The sequence below is a fragment of the Dendrobium catenatum genome, unplaced genomic scaffold, assembly GCF_001605985.2.
Source record: "Dendrobium catenatum unplaced genomic scaffold, ASM160598v2 fragScaff_scaffold_55, whole genome shotgun sequence".
NCBI classification, from domain to species: domain Eukaryota; kingdom Viridiplantae; phylum Streptophyta; class Magnoliopsida; order Asparagales; family Orchidaceae; genus Dendrobium; species Dendrobium catenatum.
This window is the reverse complement of record NW_021318517.1, coordinates 388,912-404,139: the sequence shown is the minus strand read 5'-3', so window position 1 is coordinate 404,139 and position 15,228 is coordinate 388,912. Positions and strand designations below refer to the sequence as shown.

The 15,228-nt window shown below is 35.9% G+C and overlaps 1 protein-coding gene across 5 annotated transcripts in view; it reads left to right on the top strand.

Moving 5' to 3' along the window:
- LOC110113133 (midasin) overlaps positions 1–15,228 on the top strand; it is a 96,221-nt gene that overhangs the window by 60,545 nt on the left and 20,448 nt on the right. For 3 of the 5 annotated variants that reach the window (XM_020845571.2, XM_020845570.2, XM_020845573.2), the window contains exons 27-48: positions 383–481; positions 569–669; positions 755–844; positions 927–992; positions 1,077–1,241; positions 1,349–1,556; positions 1,661–2,547; positions 2,695–4,173; positions 4,246–4,432; positions 4,511–4,576; positions 11,255–11,337; positions 11,443–11,694; positions 12,000–12,135; positions 12,222–12,307; positions 12,392–12,462; positions 12,562–12,703; positions 12,792–12,881; positions 13,393–13,516; positions 13,641–13,804; positions 14,085–14,195; positions 14,520–14,672; positions 14,759–14,938. In XM_020845571.2, coding sequence (XP_020701230.1) covers positions 383–481; positions 569–669; positions 755–844; positions 927–992; positions 1,077–1,241; positions 1,349–1,556; positions 1,661–2,547; positions 2,695–4,173; positions 4,246–4,432; positions 4,511–4,576; positions 11,255–11,337; positions 11,443–11,694; positions 12,000–12,135; positions 12,222–12,307; positions 12,392–12,462; positions 12,562–12,703; positions 12,792–12,881; positions 13,393–13,516; positions 13,641–13,804; positions 14,085–14,195; positions 14,520–14,672; positions 14,759–14,938 — 4,940 coding nt within the window. The remainder of the gene's footprint in view (positions 1–382; positions 482–568; positions 670–754; positions 845–926; positions 993–1,076; positions 1,242–1,348; positions 1,557–1,660; positions 2,548–2,694; positions 4,174–4,245; positions 4,433–4,510; positions 4,577–11,254; positions 11,338–11,442; positions 11,695–11,999; positions 12,136–12,221; positions 12,308–12,391; positions 12,463–12,561; positions 12,704–12,791; positions 12,882–13,392; positions 13,517–13,640; positions 13,805–14,084; positions 14,196–14,519; positions 14,673–14,758; positions 14,939–15,228) is intronic. The other 2 variants (XM_020845574.2, XM_020845572.2) reach the window with 1 other exon arrangement.

The following is a 15,228-nucleotide window of genomic DNA, read 5'->3' as shown; positions in this document are numbered from 1 at the left end:
GGTTTAATTTTATTTTTTTCTAGTTTGTTTGTTCTTATGTTGTTTTGCTTTTGTTTTGTTTTAATTTTCTAAGAAAACACATCACATTTTAGTTTAAGTAAATGTTTTTTTTGGGTTTTCTTTTGCTAGTGAATTGGCATTTGTGTCCTTTGTTTTATGCATCAAGTGTTATTTTGATACTAGATGTCTTAGATAGGGTTATCTGCTACAAGCTTTTTTCATTAGTTTTGACCAGTGTTTTTTTGGTCATATATGTTGATATACTTGTTAAAGCAGTACATGGTATGATGGAACTCCTTGAGGGAATTGCTATTAACTTACTTTGAACCTTTTCTGGTGATCCTTATCTTATCAATCTTGTTCTTGTTTTCAATTTTATTAGGTCAAGATAACTGTAAGGATGAAGGTTTTGAATTCAGGGCACCTACCACTCATAGAAATATTTTGCGAGTTTTGCGTGCTATGCAACTTCCTAGGCCTGGTACATATTTGGATGAGTTGATTTACTTAACAATTTACTTCTCTTGAAGAATGCTTATAAAGAGATATTTTTATTTTTTTTCGTTAGTCCTATTGGAAGGAAGTCCTGGTGTTGGTAAAACGAGTCTAGTTATTGCACTGGCACAACATTCTGGGCACACTGTGGTGCGGATTAACCTCTCTGAACAGGTTCTGGATCTTTGACTTTATCTATTCATTGTCGAGTTTATAATTCCATGGAAGTGACCTGTAGTTACATGTAATCATTTTCCAGACGGATATGATGGATCTCTTGGGCTCGGACTTGCCAGTTGAGACTGAGAATCGAATGGAATTTTGCTGGGTTGATGGCATCCTTCTCCAGGTTTACTATTTTAAGAAGTAATTTCATATATAATTTTTTGCATGTGCTGCTGATATGCATTCTTATTTCACTTATTTGGCAGGCATTAAAGAATGGATATTGGGTACTACTAGATGAATTAAATCTTGCTCCACAATCTGTATTAGAGGTATTTTTAATTTAATTATTATTTTTGCTCATTGTTTTTTAAACTTATATATTGATTTGCAAACTATCACAACTCGAATTTCAGGGTCTGAATGCTATTTTAGATCACCGTGCTGAAGTTTATATTCCAGAATTGGGCATAACATTTAAATGTGCAGCATCATTTAGGATTTTCGCTTGTCAAAATCCCTCATCTCAGGGCGGTGGGAGGAAAGGCCTTCCTAAGTCTTTTTTGAATCGCTTTACTAAGGTTGGCAAAGTTTTAGAAGAAATATGAAATACAGTATGAATATAAAAAATAAAGGAATAATAAATACAGTGGTTCTTTATTGATGCTTTCCTGTGATACAATTATAGGTTCATGTGGATGAGTTGGCAGCTGAGGATTATCTTTTCATCTGTCAATCAAGATATCCATCAATCCCATCATTACTTCTTTCTAAATTAATTACCTTTAATACTCGACTTTATGAGGATACCATGGTACATTGTAAGTATGGTCAAGACGGTTCTCCTTGGGAATTCAATCTGCGGGATGTCATTCGGTCATGTGAGATTATACAAGGTAAAATTGTATTCCTTTTTTGTAAATCATTTCTGATTATAAGTTTTCCCAATATCTGCATGATTTGGTGTAAACATCTAAGGTTGACTATTTTCGACATGAAGGTTCTCCCAGTAATGCCATGTTTGAGAGCTTTTTAAACATTGTATATCTTCAGAGGATGCGCTCTGCAGAAGATCGAAGAGAAGTTTTGAAGGTTTATGAGGAGGTCTTTGGTCTGAAACCTTCTATATCTCAATTTCCAGAAGTATGCATCAATCCACAATATTTGGTTTTTGGTAGTGCTCGTGTTGAAAGAAATCATTGTCAACCAACAAAGGCTTTCAAGAGTCAGCTCAATCTCTTGCCAGGGTTTTCCCAATGTTTGGAAGCAATCACTCATTGTGTACAGAGGCAGTGGTTGTGCATTTTAGTTGGTCCATCTTCTTCGGGGAAGACTTCGGTGATACGGTTGCTAGCTCAACTGACAGGAAATGTCTTGAATGAACTGAATCTTTCTTCAGGGACAGATGTTTCTGAATTGCTTGGTTGTTTTGAGCAATACAATTCCTTCCGAAATTATAAAGCTTTAATGTCCCAAATTGAACGATATGTTGATGAATATTTTAGTATAGGGCTGGAGACAAACTGGAAAGATTTTATACATGAAAGGAAGAGTCTGTTTGCAAAGTGGTTTTCTTTCTTTTCATCCCATAATCCTTCAAAGTTTACTTCTTCATTTGCCTCTTCATGGATGGGTGAATCCTCCAGGTCCATTGACCCTTTAGTTGATATAATTAAACAACTACAACATGATCTTAACATGTTCTCTTTGCCCGTTTCTTATTCATGCACGGATCTAGATAAATCTCTAAAAGTTATTCAAGTTTTACATAAAAACCGGCTTGTGCAACCTTCAGCCAAGTTTGAATGGGTAACTGGAAATTTAGTCAAGGCCATTGAACTTGGTGAATGGGTTGTATTGGATAATGCAAATCTCTGCAACCCCACAGTATGTTGACCACCCTCAGTGCTTCTGTTATACTTGATTAATTCAGATACTAATGTTTATATAATGATTCAAGTTCTTTGCATTCTTAATGGTGATTAGTATAATTTCTTTTATATAATTTGCACTAATCGATGTCATTTATTTTAGGTCCTCGATAGAATCAACTCTCTGGTAGAACCAAATGGATCTATTACAATTAATGAATGTGGTCTTGTCGATGGGAAGCCTTTAGTACTTGATGCTCACTCTAGATTTCGGATGTTTATCACTATAGATCCTAAATATGGTGAAGTCTCCAGAGCAATGCGGAATAGAGGGATTGAAATATTTATGCTCCAACCAGAGTGGTTACCAGTCGAATTAAACACCACATTTGAGGACATGGAAGTAAATAGTGTGAAGAGGTTCTTAACTCTATCCGGCATTCCCATGCACAAAATGGTATTGGCAATGAGTGAGGCACATTTGTCTGCAAGAACTGCAGGGTTAAATCTTGGTGTCCGCATCACACTTCTTGAACTTGCTCGCTGGGTTCAGTTGTTCCAGCAGCTTATCATGAATGGGAATGATCCCATGTGGAGCCTTCAATTAAGTTGGGAGCATACTTATCTAGCAGCATTGGGTGAGCTGGGAGGGATAGAGGTGGTTACGCAGGGGAAGATTTCATACTTGTCTGATACTGAATTGTACAGAATAGATCCACTTTCAGGTTGCTCTTTATCATTAGCTGGTGGATGGCCATTGCCCTATACACTTAAGAATTTTGTGCACTACTCAAGGGAATCCTGTGTACAACAAAATTTCTTGTATTTGGAGTTCCTAAGTTCTCAATGTGCTTCTTATTGCGTAAGTAATACTGCTAATTTGTCTTCAGGGAGCGAGAGACTCTTCCCGGCCATTTTACCAGTAGAGATGCTGAATCAACATTTATTCCCAAAAGTTCAGCATGGTCATATGCAGGCGATATTTGATTTGGTACAAGCTAATCAGATGTTATTCTTTGCTGCTAACTGGACAATTGAACATGCAACAGAAAGTGATCTTGATTTGTATATTGGGTGGTTTAGATGGTACCATAAGAAACTGCAGCCATATTGTTGTTTCTTTGAGTCATTCTGTATGATTCTTGAGCAGGAAAGGGATCATCCCATTTGGAAGTGTATTCGAAAGTGCCGGATGGAGTTGCTTGCTCATAATGGAATTAACATTGATATGCATCCCATTCCACTGCTTTCACTGAAGTTAGTGGATTTTTCTATTTCAGACTCACTCCTTTTGAATAGCCAACATTGTCTTATTAATGCAATTCATTGTGTAAGCTTGTTGAGGCGTACTTATCAACAGTGGAATACTGAAATAGCATTTTCATCAACTGAAGATACATTCAAGTGTGCAATGCAACGAATATTGTTCTCTCTGAGGCAACTAGAAAGTGAGGTGCTGAACCATATTACAAACTTTAATGACCTGTTCCATGAATACTTGTTCTTTGTAGAATTGCATACTCTGTTCTGGGAAAATGTTCAATCATCTCATTTTGAACACCTGCCTACAATTTGGAGTTGGCTAAAGAAGAAAGCAATAAAATTTCAGCCAAGATTTCCTGAAGCTGTAGGTGCATTTTTGGTAAGTTTGGTTCTGATCATGTTTGCACTGATTTTCTTGGCAAAGAAAAATTTTGACCTGTTTTTATTACAGGTTGAAGGTCTAAATCTTAAATTTGCACCTGGATGGAAATTTGACTACACATCACCCACATTATGGGTGCATGGGGGGCATCCTTTTATTCCATCCTCTTCAGATATATTTTACAAACTGAAACAAATAACTGGAATTTGTGAGGCAATTTGGCAAACACGAAGGCTGTCTGAGGAAATTCACGAAGGTATAGATTCTTTTGAATTATTGTAGTTGATTTTTCTAGCTCAAGTAGATTTTACTCATTTTATGCATGTGCTTTCAGATGAAAATTCAAAGCTTGATGCTATCATTTCAACCAATACTGATCTTAGGCGCCTGGCAACAGAAGGTGATTGTTATGTTATACATCTTCACATGTGCAAAAGCTTTTTCAAAGTTTCTAAGATTTTTAAATATGTTTTGTTTTGGCATTTTTGGCATATTATATAATGATGATACCATTTTGGGATATATATATATATATATATAAGTATCTCTAAATCAAAATCAATCTAATTTGATAAAATGATCATGTATAGCTTTATAATTATTAACCTAGATTAACATGGTATTGGAAGTAAACTTTGATTAAATTATACATGATCAAAATCTAGTTTAATAGGTCAGCAAGGGCTAGAAATCAGGTGGATAAGAGAGCAGAGGCGGACGTAAGCCTGGCTTCCGTGTGGTTGGGGACGGAATCGCGGGAGCATGAGGCTGCGAGCATGGGTCAGCGTCGATCTCACGTCTTTGATCCTACTTGCAAGATGAGTGCGGCAGGAGGCAGGAGTCGGGCCGCTATCGAATGGGAGAGAGATCAGGAGAGGGTTAAGGCTTCAACTACTTTGGTTTACTTCAATTGTGTCCCTGAGGTAAGTTTGAATAACTGCTTTTATATCGTATAAGGTAGTTACATGAGTTGTTGCATCGTCTGAATGAGCGTGGGTAGTGGGAGGCGTCGTTTGGGAAGATCGTGTGTGGGTGGAATTGATCGGCAATTAGAGGTCAACAGATTAAAAACAAAAAATGGGAGAAACTGCCGCAGAGAGTGTCAAACCTTCCTGACTTCCAATCCGATCCAATAGGGCACGTTCGAAGTAGGCTTTACCTGCGACTTCACTTACGAATGTTCGAAGAAGGCAATGAAGGTTTAAGGACGTCGAAGAAGGCAATGAAGCATTAATGACATGTCCGAAACTTTACATGCAGTGCTTAGGCGAAGTCGAAGAGGAGTCGCATTTGAAGTCGAAGAAGGAGAAGGCAGTCAAAGTCCAAGAGTAGGAACGTAGACGAAGTCGAAGAGCATGAACGTAGGCGAAGTTGAAGAGCATGAATGGACGCAGGTGAAGTCGAAGTGCAGGGAAGACGAAGTCGAATAGCACGAACGAAATGAGAAAGACTGATATTTGTTTTAGGTTTTAATTTTTTATATAAGCTTTTTAAGATACGAACGCCTCGTTGAAATGAGGTGAGGCGTGCCTCAAGGTGCTCTTCTGCTTATTTGAGGCGTATGCCTCGTGTATCACGTCCAAAGCGCTCGCCTTGACGCTTAAAAGGGCCAAATTGTGCCGCGCTCTTGTTGTGCAATTTTAAACCATGAGTAGGTTCATGCATAATTTTGTTATATGGAAAACTTATAATATTGGCAGGGAAGGATAGTGTTATAGATCCGTTTCTGGCAATAATGATAATGGTTCCATCTGCTATTTCTATGTTATGGTTCCTTGGCAATATATGTAGGAAGAGAATTTGGTTGAAGAGTTGGTAATATAGTATGTTGCTCTTGAGCCTATTATTGAAATTTCATTTGGACTAGTTTCAGAAGCACAAGAGTGGTATGAAGAGGAATACTCACTTGATTGAGCCATTATGCACATACCCATTGGTTTATCAAATGCTTTCTAGATTGTGCATCGTTTTTCTATTTCTACTTGCTTTAGTCTATGTCTATGACAGGTTCTTCTATGGAAGTTGTATTTGCTTGATGATATCTTGAATAGTTTTGGTATTTAAACTCTTTTTTATCGTATGGAGGCTTCTCCAGAAATCTCCAACGTATTCGTTTGTATATCTTGCCTATTTAGAAAAACTTTTAAACATATTTTCTTGTTTGGATTGTGGTGGGCCCATTTTAGGCTTGTGTGGCTTAGTTTTGCATGCATTTTACATATGGAAAACAATTAAGGCAATGTTTTCACAGGCAGGTGGTTTTCTAACATAATGGCACATCTCCCTTCTTTACTTGTAATAGTAGTTAAAGTCCTTATTTAGGTTGGACATTGAGTCTTTTCTAAGAATTTGGATGCGTATTCGGTCATATTTAGCATTTGTTCGTGCTATAAATTTATAAATTCTTTCCCCTCATATAAAAATTTGTAGATGTGTTGCATCTTTACTACATAATATTTTGATGCACAGATAGTAATTGAGTTATAGCTGTAAAATTTTAATTATATCATAGTAATTGATAACCAAAAGAGTACTTTGTTTCATGGTGGGAATTTTTTATCTCAATTTCATATACTAAGAAGGCATCACACGCTCCTAGGAAATGTTTGCTTCGTTGCTTCTTAGATATCCTTGTCTATTGTTGGGAACATGTAGTTTCGTGTATCATTGACTTTAATTGCCAGAACATAATTTTGGAATCTTCTGTGATAACCCACAAGGATCTAACTTGGAAGAATTATTCTTTTAATCATTTATAAAATCAACTACCAGAGTTATCTATGATCATTCGTCAGTAATAAACAATACAACAAAGTATATAATTTAAAACATCAGTATAAACATTTCTATTCAATACCCAAAAGTCATTTACAATACTCAGGATCTTCAACAATGATCACATATCAATCCAGTCATGAGTACAAAAGATAACTATAACTAAAGGAACAAAAACTTGAAGATTCCTTATTAATCCAACACTCCTGCTCCCTTGCCCTGACCTGAAATCATTAACCATGTATAATGAGCTTAAAAAGCCCAGCAGGTCACCAAATATCTACAACTGAAATCAAAGCACGGTACAAAAATAATATGCATGTCAATCAATCAAATCATAACAATCACTTTCACATGATCATTAAGTCAATGCAGATTCAGAAATCATGCAGAAATAGTAATCAATACGTAAACAGTACAATTTACAATCGACAGTAATAGAATCAAGAAACAGTACACAGAAATCATCATTTTTGTAACATCAATTAAATCACTAGAGAAATCATCGTATCCATCATAGTAATCAATAAACAGTAGAAAAGTCCGTAAATCCATAATCTGGTACATACATCAAATCTCTATTCGAACCATTGTGTCTATGACCTCAATCAAATTACAGAATTACTAGAGAAAGCATCGTGTCAGTAATAGCAATCAAATCAATCAATAAATCATCGTGTCAATAATATCATTTGGTAAAAACATCAAATCAATACTATCGTACGTGACTGCTGAAATCAAACAAATGTAGTAAAGTCGTATCAAAACGTACACTTGCAAATCCAGTTATTTAATATCACGTGCTCAGTGTATCACATGAAATCCATTAATCTATATCACGTGTTCAGTGAATCACATGTCACTTGCTCAGTATATCACATGCATAATATCAGTACAGTAAATCAGTAATATCAGTACCTGTATCAGTAATAATCTAGTGACATGAGCAGTAATGCTATAACCGTGAAATCATGCAGTAACGGTAATTCCGTACAATATCAATAAATCCATATAGTAGTAATAAATTCGTACAGTAATGAAAATAATGACGAAATTCTTGCTTTTCAGTAATCACTCTCAACAAGTAAAAGCCCTGGCTTTTTCAGTGTTTTTCAGTCTTGTATCAGTATCAGCATCTTATATCATTATCCGTTGGTTCAGTAATCAGAGTCGTCACTCTTTGCTTGTCGGCACAGTAATTATCTCCTTATAACTCCCAATCAGTAGCTGATGTAGACAAAGGGGGGGGGGGGGGGGGGGGGGGGGGGTCAACTCATGTCCAAAATAATATGATGTTTGGCTTCCCTTGAGTCTACTAGCTCAATCAAAATTGAGCTGAAATTTTAGCTATTTATGAGCTGGTTTTTAGTTCATTTATTGAACTAAGGGTTAGCTCATTATTAGCTATGATTTTAGCTCATATTTATATTTTATTTAATGCACTTTTATTATAGTTTTTAATGTCTTCTTTTATGATGTCTCTTGGGTTCCAAAAAGGGCTTTTGGAATCCCAAGTTAGTTGTTTAGTCTTCCTATGCATGACCCCTTGGTTTCCACCATGGTTTTATTGCTTTTTGCCCCTTGGATTCCGGCCGGCTGCTGGTTTCCCGTGCCTGGGCTCCCTCCCGTGACCGTGGCCCCTTGGTTTCCGTGCGGCCTCCTTGGTTCCCGTGGTTGCCCATTCGGTTCCTTGGCTTTGGGCTGTTTTTCCGTGAAAAGCATTTGGGATTAATGCTTGTGCTGTTTATGTTTTTGTGATAACTTATGTTATGTGTCTTTTGGTCTTCCCCTTTCATACCTATATATATGGGGGGTATTGTAATGTTTGAAATATGAAGTTATGAAAATGTAATTTTTGGAAAAGCTATAACCTGCGGGTTCGCTTTGGAAATCCTGCGGGCTCTTTCCACCATTCTTTCTTATCCCCTCCGGAAATCCTGCGGGCTCTTTCCAACCTTTCTTCTCGGGCTTCTAACATCTTTCGTCTCTCCGCAAGTGCCACTCCACCTATATCTTTCTTCCAAGTGCAGCAACTTTAGGGTGTCGTTTTATTTTATTTGGAGTCGTTTCTAAGAGTTTAAGTTGTTGAAATCATCATTTGTAGTTTTAATTTCCGCTGCTTAGTCTTAATTAAGTTACCTATTCTTTTTGAGGTATTTTGTATTCATTTAGTTAGGAAGTCTGTATCTCTTTTGTGATCGAAAAATATAGGGTCCCATATATTTTTTGGTCGCATCAGTAGCGGTTAACATCAAATCATATTTAAAGGAAAGCCCGTCGGCCCATCATCCTGTACAGGTCAATCAGTCTCCAACCAATGATTCAACCAGTCTTTTTTTATCTTTCACACACACACAGTAATATCACAGTAATGTAACAGTAATTTCAATCATATATCCATATTCGTTTACATCTCATCAATGCATTGTATCAAACAGACATAATTACTGTGTGTGTGAAAACTCGAAATCTTCGAAATCAGAAATAGGATATGGATTCGACGAACAATTCTTCCAACTACGTAGACGGACATAAATCGCTCCGCGGCCTCCGAAATCAAGCTTTTCCTTTCTCTTTCCTTCTCTTTCTCTCTCCTATTTTCTCTCTCTTCAAAACGTGTCAAACGGTCCATAAATAGAGAAAAGATACTTACGTTCGTACGGACGATGTTTTTCATTCGTCTCGGGACGAACTCCTCTGTACACAAATCGTACAGATGATAATTGATTTTCGTCTCTGGACAAAGGGTTTTGTCAAAAATTTGTGTTCAGTTCGTACAGACGAATTCAAGTTTTATACCCCTTCGGGGTTGGGGTCGTGGCCTTTTCTGTGAAATATATTTTTTAAGCATTTGATGAATATACATGACATTGCTCAATTTTGTAAGGCTTTAATTTCAATATCAATCACATGAAAAAGCATTCTAAGGTATCTAATCACTTCTTTGATACCTCAACCCCGAAGGGGTATAAAACTTGGATTGTAAGGGATATATAAACTCATAGCCTAAGGGTATAAATTCCAATGCACACTAAAACATGCAAAATCACTAGTACTGTCACCCTAATCCTCCATATTACATATGCGTGCTATATAAGGTTAATGTCAAGTAATGAGTTTGAGCTATGACTAGGTTGCCTTCACTATAATTTAGAACTTATTGGTTCAAGTCACAGAAATATTATATCGACAATGCAAAGAGTGACGCTGAGTACTTAATCCCTTCTCAAACCTCTCCTTGGTGGGAAGCCTCTTAAACTAGAAGTGACATTCTATAATTACTATTGTTGTTATTTCTCATCGCATTGTTTGCCATAATATGTAAAATGGTGAAAAATAGGGGGCTTGTTTCTTCAAAGAATAACATCTATTTTTCTATAATTATATCTGTTTTACAATTCTTTTGCCGTGTGTAGTTACACCTTCATAGTTTTAACAAATGCTACTGTTTTTTTTCTTCTGATAATTGGTTTGTCATCACTCCCGACCCATGTTGCTATCTTAATATCTTTACTGTAATTTATTCAAATTAACTTTAGGCATGGTTTTCAAATAAGATTTTGTAACAACCCAAATTTTTAACTATCGAGCTATTGTCCGCTTTAGCCTAATGTCCTTTGGTGTAACTACCTAGAAGGTTAACCATCGCAAGATTGCTCTAGCACGAGCACGCTTAATTTTGAAGTTTCTTAATGGAATTCCAACTATTTCCCCAAAAGGCGTCTCAATATTAAAAAATTTAGATTCTTTTTACTTAAGAGGTTTCACAATCTCTCTAACTTAAGTAACTAACGAATTGTCAGTATCCTTACCCTATAATCATATACCAGGCAGATAAGATACTAGAGGTGGCTCCTACATATTCATGTGTTGGCTCCCGCCATGTAGGACTTTGTCCCATACAAGGTTCAAGAGGTGGCTCTTATGACATAACACTTTTTCATGTGTGACACTCCATCTTCCGGTTGGTGTATTTCTCTGATACCATTTTGTAACAGCCCAAACTTTTAACTATGGAGGTATTGTTTGCTTTGGCCTAATGGTCTAGCGGTTTTGTTCGTCTATCCCACTATTGCTCCAGCACAAGAATGCTTAACTTTGGAGTTTCTTTATGAAATTTTAACCATTACACCAAAAAGCGTCTCTATTTTTATGAGTTTAACTTCTTTTTACTTAAGATGTTTTAGAGATTTGGCCTAATATCTTGGTTATTTGACTTGATATTATTTAATGTTTTATTTGCCTATTATACTTTTCTTCCCTTAATCCTGACTCAGTTATTTTTGCCCTCTTGTTGCTTTAGGAGTTAGTATGTCAATATATATCGCAACCAAGTGCAACCAATATGATGATCAGTGCTTGTGCCAGTTGAATGAGATATATCTGGTTTGTTATTTTCACTTTCCTATTGTGTATTGTTTGTCAAATATCTTTTCCTTATCTCATCTGTCTTTTAATATACTTTTTTCAATCATTGACTGTCATTTGCAGAGCATTTTGAGTAGATTTGAAAATGAAAGAAGATTTTTGGAATCAAATTTCAGGTCTGCACAAAATGGGCAGGCTCCTTCTGCGCGATGTTTAAAAAGAACGTGCTGTGTTTTCGCTTCAGAGATTTTATGCAGGAAATCATGTTTTGATAGTTGGTTGGTCATTCTTCTCTTGCTTAATAGAAGGAGCCTGTCCCTCGATATCAACTTGCTCTTGAAGTTATCAAATACTGCCTTGGTTGATGCTGGGCAGGTTTACTTTAAATCTCAACTATTTAAAGATATGGTTAAATGATATAAAATATGCGAGGATGTCTCCTTCAATTATATATATATATATATATATATATATATAGAGAGAGAGAGAGAGAGAGAGAGAGAGAGAGAGAGAGAGAGAGAGAGAGGCACACACACATGCACTCACGCAGGGGTGTGGGCTTCTGTGTGTGCTATGAGCTCTTGGGAAAATAATATTTAACTTCCATTCTCTCTTTCTTTATGAAATGCTTATTGGGATTTTTTTTCCAGTCTTTCTTATTTGTTTGAATTTTAATCTAGGCTCTTCCCTGTTTTTCTGATCTTCTTCAACATGCTCTGGACTATTCTTTGGATAACTCATCAAGGTCACCTGCTGACTTTTCTCCACACCAGACATTTTTGTGGATTTTTGATGCTGGAGGTTCAATAGATTCAGGTCATTTCGAGAACGGATTTTTTGTTTATCTTTTTTATTGATGTGTTGCAAAATTTGCTAACCTGCCTATCCAATAAACACTTCAGTACATCCAAAAATTTCCAGTTTAATTCTTGAAATGTGGTTTAGATGGCATTCTTCTTTGTGGAATTGCTTCTCTGAACGAGCCAAGGTATATCTGCATTTATTGAAGTTTGCTTCTAGCTTTTTTGTTAAGGTTCTCTAACTAAAAACAATGGAATATGTGTTCCTGCAGAGTTATCCCATGCTAAAGGGATTAGTTTATGAATTGTTTCCAACTAGAATACAAATTTTAGGCTTCATCCTGTAAGATCTTTTATTTTACCTCAATTTTTTTCCTGTGATTATAATATGAAATTTACTTCAATGGTATTTATGGCTTTGGTAAATATATCTTTGCAACAGCCAAGGTGTTTTTCCAATTAAAGACTTTGATGTTAACTGCTTGAAACTTAGAGCCTTGTCTAGAGCTCTTTGGCAAGATTCTCCTCTACAGGATAGCTTGATTAATGTTCTCTTATCTTCAGCTAATTGCCTATTTAAACAGGTACAAATGTTACGGTCTAATGATTTTTTTTTGGTGCTAGATTTTGTGCTTGTGTAACGTTGTTCCTCTCTTCTTGAAATGGTCATAGATCCTTTTTGTACATGAAAAACATTTTGATAAAGATGTATTTGCGAAGATCAAATCAATTCTATTCGAATTGACGAACCGTGATGCAAGGGTAAGCATTCCTTCACCAAGTTGCTTTTTAAGGCTAAATAATAAGATGCAGTGATTTATTGTTGTAACTTGATAGAATACTTGTGCATAGTTATCCTTGTAGAATCTTCACCTTTTTTTGGGTTGCTTTTTGTTTTATCTCAGTTCTGTAATATGATTTCAAGCTAAACAATATTTATTCTTTCTTCCAGCTTGGATGTGCTTCTCTTTTAACCTTTTAGAAATTTAACTCATTAATACGTATTACGTAAGCTAAATTTCTTATTGTAATTTCTTTTATTTTTTTATTTTTGAAGTTGAATGATTTGTTGGTTACAGTTGATACCCCCATCCCCCTTGTTTTTACTTCCAAGAATTTTTTTCTACATTTTTAAAATTTCCTAGAGTGAAGTGCATGTCCTGCATAACTTGAAGGTTAATATTTGTGTATAAAGCCTTGAAATACTTTGATAAGTTCTTGGCTCTATTAATTTCTGATGAATCCTCCATCGTGAATATTGTGCTAACTACAGGATGAAGAGCTACAATCTTTGAGATCATTGATTTTGTCTTCAAACCATGCCCTGCTCTCTTCACTTATGGAGTCTGTTATACAACCTTTGCTTGAAGGACTATATATGGGACGCTCATCAAATGGTATGCAAGTATTTATTTATGATGCTTTCTATGTCACTGAGTTATTCTTGACCTAGTGCATATTTCCATTAGCCTTCTCTTGACAAAAAGAATCTCGATGATGAAATAAAATAATGCTTATCAGGTAGTTTTGTAGACTTCTGTAGCCTTGGCCAAGCATGGGTGCACCTTGGGATACTACGTTTCCATCTATTATTAAACCCAGATGGTCATGATCCGGTTGCAAAGAGTGCTTTGAAGCATTCATGGATACTACGGAGGATGTCCCTTCTTGAACTTGAAAAAAAGGTTATTTTCAGCTGTCCTCGACCATCCATATCCCTTCTTTCAGTTTTCTAGTTTATGAAACATGCTTCAATTTTTTTAATTCCTTGATATTATCGTGGTGACCTCTGTTGAGAATGAAAAGAAACATACAATTCATTGTTCAATTTGCTGGTTTTCTTCTCGGAAACAGTTTTTATGATTGAAGTCCCTATAGGTTTATACTCTGTGTGTTTTCAGATTGTATGCATAGAGCTGGTATATGGCTGACAGATAGCTATCTTCGCCCATTTTTTACCATCAGGTACGAAGAGAATGTGAGCTTCTATCTCAAAAAAGCAGTGACAGAGTTGATGAGAGAATTAGAGAATCTCAAGATAAGTTGGAGATGGAAGAGAAACGAGCGCGAGCGAAGGTAATATTTTGCTTTCAATATTCCTCACACTAGTGCTGTTTAGGGTGTACGATTGATTGGTTGTCAATGACAAAATTCTATGTTTGAAAATTAGTTTTTTATTCTATGACTACTTCTGTTTGCATAATTTTCATTTTGTTCTGTCACTAACACCTTTTGCGGCTAGCTTTCTAATAAACTATGACCATGCTGATGGTTTACCTTTCCTCACTTAAACCTCCTTATGACCATTTTCTGACAGTTTTCATGTTATTCTACTAGTTAGATCTTTCTCATTGAATTTTTTTCAAGTATTGTTATTTTTGACTAGTTGTTCGATTCCAGGTTGTTTTTCGCCCAGAACCTTCAAAATATAAAAAGCTGAAATTAGAATGCACTAATTTTCTTGAGCTTCTTGTATCTTGTTCGTTGCTGCTAAAAACTGTCAGATGCAATATAGATATTGACACTATGATTGAGATGGAAAAGAACTGGCAGGTGAAACATACTTTTAAGAAGCTTCTTTGAAATTTTTTTTGCTCGTTCACGCGTTATTCTTATTCGTTGGATTTACGAATTGACAGGTCACCGCCAAATCCTTTATTAATAGATTGTCTGAAGATTTTGCTGAATACATTGACTTGGTCCAACCAATTCAGGTTGCTGTGTATGAAATCAAGCTTGGCATGTCATTGGTCATATCTGGTGTTCTGGAAAGAGAATATTTGAAGAAGATTGGAATAAATAAATTAGATACTATTTTGGTGAGTTTTTTTTCTTGTTTACGTAAAGTTATGCTTATCTGAATAAGAAGAACCAATCACTTGTTTTGCCCATAGGTTGGTTTCTAAATCCTCTTCCATTTTTTCTTTGTTGAAAGCTGCATTTGGTTAGGCTTCTTAATTTCAGACTGCAATTGTACCAACATGTTTAGTTTGAATTTTCAAATAAGTACTTTTAGTCTATCTATGGATGAAATTCTAAGCAAATTGTCAACGTACATTTTCATTTCTTCTTATTCATCGTCATCATTTTTATGCCAATTTGCCCACCT